The following is a 7,769-nucleotide window of genomic DNA, read 5'->3' as shown; positions in this document are numbered from 1 at the left end:
TGACACAGTCCCATGCTTTATCATATGATGTCTTCATATGTCTCATAAATCTCTTACCCCTTTCGTTCTTCTATGATGAGTAGGAAGAGAGATCCTATGAGTCCAAGGATGAAGATCAGATTCTCAGGAATAGACAACTATCTTATCCACTGAAACAGGACTCACCTATAAGAAGACTCAGTTCTGCTGAGAAGACTCTTTCAGAAGCAGAAAAGGTGAGCAGATCCAAGAACACCAAAATTCTGGAGCAAGGAGACAGCTCAGAGCCAGCATTCTGTAATCTAAACACTCATCCTTTGTCACAGAACTGTCATTCTCCAGTCACTGGCTAATAACCTGAAATCCTATGACCAAGCACTCCTAGGCTTCCTGGTCAGCATCCAACCTTGCTTATCCTCCTACCAAAGCCAAGTTTCATTGTCATGTCACAATCACTCAGGAAAAAGGACAAGACTTTCACCGTGAAAGGGAGAGTGTATTATAAAATATAGAGCCATGAAATAGGAGCACCAGAACACCTGGATCTTTGCATTACCTTTTCCCAATTCCTCTTTGAACTTGGTCATCTGACTGACTGGTTGGTTGTCTCAGAGCTGAATATCAAAGGAAAAATAGATGTGTGAGGAAAGATGTAGGTTAATGACCTATGATCCCTCCTCTCCTTGTGAGGAAAAAGAAAATCAAAACAGTATAGTTTATGGCTAAATCTACTATTTCTTCACAAGAGTTTGTAGAAGAGGTAAAAGAGATGAATCAGAGCAAGCCAAAAAGTCACAGAATGAAATGTGGGCCTGTGGCTCATGGAGTTGGAGGGGAGAATTTAAGGTGGCAGGTAACTAGTGAGATCTAGAGGACTACTTTATTCTATGAGGAATAGAAGGATATATCCTATAAGCCCAAGGATGATGACCAGATTCTCAGAGATAGGAGATAATCTTATCCATTGAAACAGGACTCACCTACAAGAAGACTCAGTTCTGCTGAGAAGAGGACCATTGCACAGGCAGAAATGGTGAGCAGACCCAAGAACACTAAAATGGAGGGAATAGGGAAGATCTCTGGACAGGCATTCTATAATCTACACAACTCATCCTTTGTTATTCCTCAGTAAATGGCTAACATCTATAATCCTATGACCAAGTTCATTCCTAAACTTCCTGGCCATTACTCAACTTTAATTATGCTTCTATCTAAGCCATATTTCATTTTCATGTTATACTCACTGAGGAAAAAATCAATACTATCACCATGTAGGGAGAACGTCATAAAATATACAATCCTAAAATTGGAGTACCAAATCACATGAATCTATGCACTATCTTTTCCCAGTTCTTCTTTGAGGTTGTCAAATTGATTAGATTCTTGGTTCTTTTAAAATTGAAAACCAGGTAGAAATAATTGAGACTAAAAGAAAGGAAGTGCTTTGTCTACTTTCACTTCTCTTCTGTGAATAAGGACTTTTTGAAAAGGAAAGTGAAAACAGTCCATTTTCCAGGAAAAATCACTCTACCTATGATTTTCTTTGGTAGAAGATGGTAAAGAGGTTGTTAAGAACAGGCCAAAAAATAATAGAATGAAATGTGAGACTATGGTTCTGGGCATTAGGGGTGAGCTTTGAAGGTGGCAGGTAATGGGTGAGGTCTGGGTCTTTTGTTGTCTATGATGAGTAGGATGATAGATCCTATGAGCCTGAGGATGAAGACCAGCTTATCGGAGACAGGAGGCAATCTTTTCCATCAAAACAACATTCACCTACAAGAAGACTCAGTTCTGCTGAGAAGAGGAGCCTAGCACAGGCATCAAAGGTGAGTAGAACCAAGAACACCAAATGATGGGGAAGAGGGGGACTGCTCTGAGTCATCATTCTATAGTCTAGTTACATATCCTTTGTCACAAAGCTGTCAGTACTGTCAGTGGAAAACAGTTAAAATTCTATGACCAAGCTCACTCTTAGGCTTCCTGATCAGCTTCCAACCCTGCTTATGATCCTACCAAAGCCAGGATTTATTTTTATGTCACATTCATTGAGGAAAGAAAGAATAAGAATTTTTCACCATGTAAAAGAGAATGTATTAAAATATAAAGCCATGAAATTGGGAGCACCAAACCCACCTGGACTTTTGCCCTACCTTTTCTCAATTCCACTTTGAGATGGTTAACTGGTTGACTGCCATAATTGTCTCCAAGCTTAAAAACAAAGAAGACATGAGTGGGTGTTGACCTACCCTCCCCCCCTCTTCTTTGAACAAGGAAATTTGGAAAAAGAAAGGTAAAACAGTTACAATTTATGGATAAACCCACTAATATTTTCTTCACAAGAGTTTGTAGAAGAGGTAAAAGAGATGGATGAAAATGTATCAAGAAGTCACAGAATGAAAATTGGGATTGTGGCTCAGGAGTTGGAGTTCAGTAACTAATGATGTCTGGGGCTTTGTTCTTCTATGATGAGTAGGAGGATAGACCCTATGAGCCCGAGGGTGATGATCAGATTCTCAGGGATAGAAGGCAAGCTTATCCATTAAAACAGGACTTATCTACAAGAACGCTCAGTTATGCTGAGAAAAGAAGCCTTTTGCAAGCAGAAAAGGTGAGCAGACTCAAGGAAAAGCGAGCCCAAAGGAGAAATGGGTGGGTGTGAATAGGTTAATAACCTACATTCCCTCCTCTCCTTTGAGTAAGGAAATGTTGAAAAACAAAGTCAAAACAGTCCAATTTGGGGCTAAATCCTCTCCCATTTTCTTCACGAGTTTGTAGAAGAAGAAAGAGATGGATGAAAATAGGCCAAGAAGTCACAGAATGAAATGTGGGACTATGGCTTATTGAGAAAGGGGATGAGAATTTAAGGTGTTAGATAATTAGTGATGTCTAGGGCTTTTGTTCTTCTATGATGAGTAGGAGGATAGATCCTGTGAAGCCAGAGAATGGTGACCAAATTCTCAGAGATAGAAGGTAATCTTATCCATTGAAACAGGATTCACCTATAAGAAGACTCACTTCTACTGAAAAGAGAAACCTTGTGCAGCCAGAAAAGGTGAGGAAAACCCAAGAATACCAAAATGGGGCGAAATGGTGGGGGGGCAGCTCTTGAATCCATCATTCAATAATCTGAACACTCATCCTTTGTCACAGAGTTGTCAATACCCTGTCAATGATGAACACCTAAAATCCTATGACCAAGATCACCCCTCTGTTTGCTGGTCAGCATCCAACCTTGTTTATCCTCCTTCCAAAGCCTGATTTCATTTTCATGTTACATTGAGTGAGGAAAAAGAAGTCAATGCTTTCACCATGTAGGAAGAATGACATAAAACACAGCCCTAAAATAAGACCAACAAAGCATATGAATCTTAATACCATCTTTTCACAATTCCTCTTTGAAGTTGTAATTGGTTAGTTTCTTGGTTCTTTTCGAAGTGAAAAGCAGAGGAAAAATGTTTGGGACTGGAGGAAAAGAGTTTGTCTACTTTCACTCTTCCTCTGTAAGGAAATTTGGAAAAAAGAAAATGAAAAGAATCTATTTTATAGTCAACCTCACTCCTCCTGTGGTAGAAGTGGGTAAAGAGGTTGATGAGAATAGGCCAAGAAATAACAGGATAAAGTGTGGGACTATGGTTCTGGGCATTAGGGATGAGCTTTGAAGGTGGAAAATAAATCCTAGTATCTGGGGCTTTGTTATTCTATGATGAGTAGGAGGATCAATTCTATGAGCCCGAGGATGAAGATGACCAGATTCTCAGGGAAAGCAGGCAATCTTATCCATTGAAACAAGAATCATCTATAAGAAGACTCAGTTCTGCTGAGAAGAGGGGCCTTGCACAGGCATCAAAGGTGAGTAGACCCACGAATGTGGAAATGGTAAGGAAAGGGAATAGCTTTGAGCCAGTACAATCTTGCTTGTCACAGAGCTGTCATTCCTCAGGCAGTAACAAACACCTAAAATCTTAGAACAAAGCTCACTCTTAGGCTTTCTGGTCAGCATCCAACCTTGCTTATCCTCCTACCCAAGCCAGGTTTCATTTTTATGTCACATTCACTGAGGAAAAAGGATAGACTTTTACCATGTAAGGAAGAGTATATTTAAAAATAGAGCCATGAAATAGGAATACCAACCACCTGGATCTTTGCACAACATTTTCCCAATTCCTCTTTGAGGTTGGCTACCTGGCTGGTTTTTTGGCAGTCTCAGAGTTAAAAAAAAAAAAAGGAGAAAAGGATGGATGTGGAGAGATGGAGGCTAATGACTTATGATCCCTCCTCCTCTGTGAGTAAGAAAATTTGGGGAAAAAAAAAGTCAAAACAGTCCAACGTTTGACTAAATTCACAAATATTTTCTTCATAAGATTTTGTAGGAGAAATTTTTAAAAATTGATGAAAATAGGCCAAGGAGTGAGAGAATGAAATGTGGGACTGTGGCTCAGGGAAATGGAGATAAAAAAAATTTAAGGTGGCAGGTAACTGGTGGTATCTAGAGTTTTGTTGTTCTATGATGAGTAGGAGAATAAATAGTATGAGCTAGAGGATGATGACCAGATTCTTAGAGAAGGCAATCTTATCCATTGAAAACAGGACTCGACTATAAGAAGACTCAGTGCTGCTCAGAAGAGGAACCTTGCACAGGCATCAAAGGTGAGCAGACCCAAGAACAAAATGGTAAGGAAAAGGAATAGCTTTGAGCCAGTACAATCTATACACTCATCCTTTGTCACAGAGTTGTCATTTCTTAGGCAGTAACAAACACCTAAAATCTTAGAACAAAGCTCACTCTTAGGCTTTTTGGTCAGCATCCAACCTTGCTTATCCTCCTACCCAAGCCAGGTTTCATTTTTATGTCACATTCACTGAGGAAAAAGGACAGACTTTTACTATGTAAGGAAGAGTGTATTTAAAAATAGAGCATAAAATAGGAACACCAACCACCTATATCTTTGCACGACCTTTTCCCAATTCCTCTTTGAGGTTGGCTACCTGGATGGTTTTTTGGCAGCCTCAGAGTTAAAAAAAAACAAAACAAAACAGGCGGCTAGGTGGCGTAGTGGATAAAGCACCGGCCCTGGAGTCAGGAGTACCTGGGTTCAAATCCAGTCTCAGACGCTTAATAATTACCTAGCTGTGTGGCCTTGGGCAAGCCACTTAACCCCATTTGCCTGGCAAAAAAAAAAAAACAAAGGAGAAAAGGATGGATGTGGAGAGATGGAGGCTAATGACCTATGAGCCCACCTCTTCTGTGGGTAAGAAAATTTGGGGGAAAAATCAACAATCCAATGCTTGACTAAATCCATAAGTATTTTCTTCACAAGTATTTGTAGAAAAGATGAAAATAGGTCAAGAAGTGACAGAATGAAATGTGGGACTGTGGCTCAAGGAGTTGGGGGTAAAAATTTAAGGTGGGGGTGGCTAGGTGGCATAGTGGATAAAGCACCAGCCTTGGAGTCAGGAGTACCTGGGTTCAAATCTGGTCTCAGATACTTAATAATTACCTAGCTGTGTGGCCTTGGGCAAGCCACTTAACCCCATTTGCCTTGCAAAAACCTAAAAAAAAAATTTAAGGTGGCAGGTAATGGTGATGTCTGGGGCTTTGTTGTTCTATGATGAATAGGAGGATCAATCATATGAGCCAGAGGATGATGACCAGATTTTTAGAGATAGGCGGCAATCTTATCCATTGAAACGGGACTTGTCTATAAGAAGACTCAGTGCTGCTGAGAAGAGCCTTGCACAGGCATCAAAGGTGAGCAGAACCAAGTACACCAAAATGGTAGGGAAAGGGAAACGCTCTGAGCCAGCAATCTACAATCTATACACTCATTGCTTGTCACAGAGCTGTCATTCCTAAGGCAGTAACAAACATCTAAAATCTTAGAACAAAGCTTACTCCTAGGCTTTCTGGTCAGCATCCAACCTTGCTTATCCTCCTACCCAAGCCAGGTTTCATTTTCATGTCAATTCACTGAGGAAAAAGGACAAGACTTTCACTTGTAAGGGAGAGTGTATGTAAAAATAGAGCCATAAAATAGGAGCTTAACCATCTGGATATTTGCACTACCTTTTCCCAGTTCCTCTTTGAGGTTGGCTAACTGATTGGTTGGTGGTGGTCTCAGAGCTAAAATAACAAAAGAGAAATGGGTGGATGTGGAGAGATGGAGCCTAATGACCTATGATCCTTCCTCCTCTGTAAGAAAATTCAGGGGAAAAAAAAGTCAAAACAATCCAATGTATGACTAAATCCACAAATTTTTTTTCATAAGATTTTGTAGAAGAGATAAAAAAAGATGACTGAAAATAGGCCAAGAAGTGACAGAATGAAATGTGAGACTGGTTCAGGGAGTTGGGGGATAGGAATTTAAGGTGGTAGGTAACTGGTGATATTTGGGTTTTTGTTGTTCTATGATGAGTAGGACAATCAATCATATGAGCCAAAGGATGATGAGCAGATTCTTAGAGATAAGAGGCAATCTTATCCATTGAAATGGGGCTCACCTACAAGAAGGCTCAGTTCTGCTGAGAAGAGGAGCGTTGTACAGGTAGAAGAGGTGAGCAGACCCAAGAACACCAAAATGGAAAGGAAAAGGAAGAGTTCTGGACAGTCATTCTATAATCTAGACAAAGCCATAATTTTGTCACAGAGTTGTCATTCCCCAGTTAGAGGCTAACACCTAAAATTACATAACCCAGCTCACACCTAGGCTTCCTAGTCAAAAATTTCATTTATCCTCCTTACAAATCCAGATGCCATTTTCATGTTACTTTCACTGAGGAAAAAAATCAATATTTCACTTTGTTGGGAAGATTGTTATAAAATATATAGGCCTAAAATAGGAGCACCAAATCACATAAACCTTTGAACTCTCTCTTCCCACTTCCTCTTTGAGGTTATAATTGGTTAGTTTCTTGATTCTTTTAGAATTGAAAAGCACAGAAGAAATGTTTGAGACTGAAAGGAAGGGCTACCCATTTTCACTTCTCCATTTTGAGTAAGGATATTTGAGTGAGAAAGTATAACAGTCCATTATTCAGTCAAACCTACTCCCACTCTGTTTTTTCTTTTTTCAGGAGTTGATAGGATTAGGTAAAGAGGTTGATGAGAACAGGCCAAGAAATAACAGGATGAAATGTAGGACTATGACTGTGGGCACTGGGAGGCCAGGCGTGATTATTGAAGGTGGAAAGTAATACCTAGTGTCTGGAACTTGTTCTTCTATAATGAGTAGGAGGATGGATCCCCTGAGCCAGAGGATGAAGACCAGATTCTCAAGGATAGGAAGCAATCTTACCCACTGAAACAGGACTCACCAATAAGAATACTCAGTTCTGTTGAAAGGAGGATTCTTTCAGAAGCAGAAAAGGTGAGCAGATCCAATAATACAAAAATGGTGGGGAAAAGGGACTGCTCCAAGTCATCCTTCTATAATCTAAACACTCATCCTTTGTCATAAAGCTTTCATTCCCCAGTCAGTGGCTAAAATCTAAAATCCTATGACCAAGCTTACTCCTAGGCTTCTTGGTCAGCATCCAACTTTGCTTATCCTCCTACCTAAGACAAGTTTTATTTTCATGTAACATTCACTGAGGAAGAAAAAGACATTTCCCATGTAAGGGAGAGTGTAGTTGAAAAATAGAATCATAAACCAGGAGCATCTGGATCTTTGTTCTTTATTTTCCCGATTTCTCTTTGGGGTTGGTCACTTGGTTGACTGTTGGTGGTCTCAGAGCTGAAAACCAAGGGAGAAATGGGTGAGTGTTGAGAAATGGAGGCTAATGACCTATGTTCC

The 7,769-nt window shown here is 40.0% G+C and overlaps 1 protein-coding gene across 1 annotated transcript in view; it reads left to right on the top strand.

The window, feature by feature from the left end:
• The first annotated feature begins 87 nt into the window (after nt 1–87).
• Nucleotides 88–7,769, top strand: part of LOC141497373 (uncharacterized) — a 27,930-nt gene continuing 20,248 nt past the window's right edge. Inside the window, exons 1-9 of the mRNA XM_074200017.1 lie at nt 88–215; nt 953–1,012; nt 1,671–1,805; nt 2,972–3,031; nt 3,691–3,828; nt 4,567–4,626; nt 5,597–5,728; nt 6,396–6,530; nt 7,209–7,343. Coding sequence (XP_074056118.1) covers nt 1,010–1,012; nt 1,671–1,805; nt 2,972–3,031; nt 3,691–3,828; nt 4,567–4,626; nt 5,597–5,728; nt 6,396–6,530; nt 7,209–7,343 — 798 coding nt within the window. The 5' untranslated portion in view covers nt 88–215; nt 953–1,009. The remainder of the gene's footprint in view (nt 216–952; nt 1,013–1,670; nt 1,806–2,971; nt 3,032–3,690; nt 3,829–4,566; nt 4,627–5,596; nt 5,729–6,395; nt 6,531–7,208; nt 7,344–7,769) is intronic.

The sequence above is a fragment of the Macrotis lagotis genome, chromosome 1 (genome assembly GCF_037893015.1).
Source record: "Macrotis lagotis isolate mMagLag1 chromosome 1, bilby.v1.9.chrom.fasta, whole genome shotgun sequence".
Lineage (NCBI taxonomy): Eukaryota > Metazoa > Chordata > Mammalia > Peramelemorphia > Peramelidae > Macrotis > Macrotis lagotis.
This window is presented reverse-complemented; position numbering and strand designations above follow the sequence as displayed.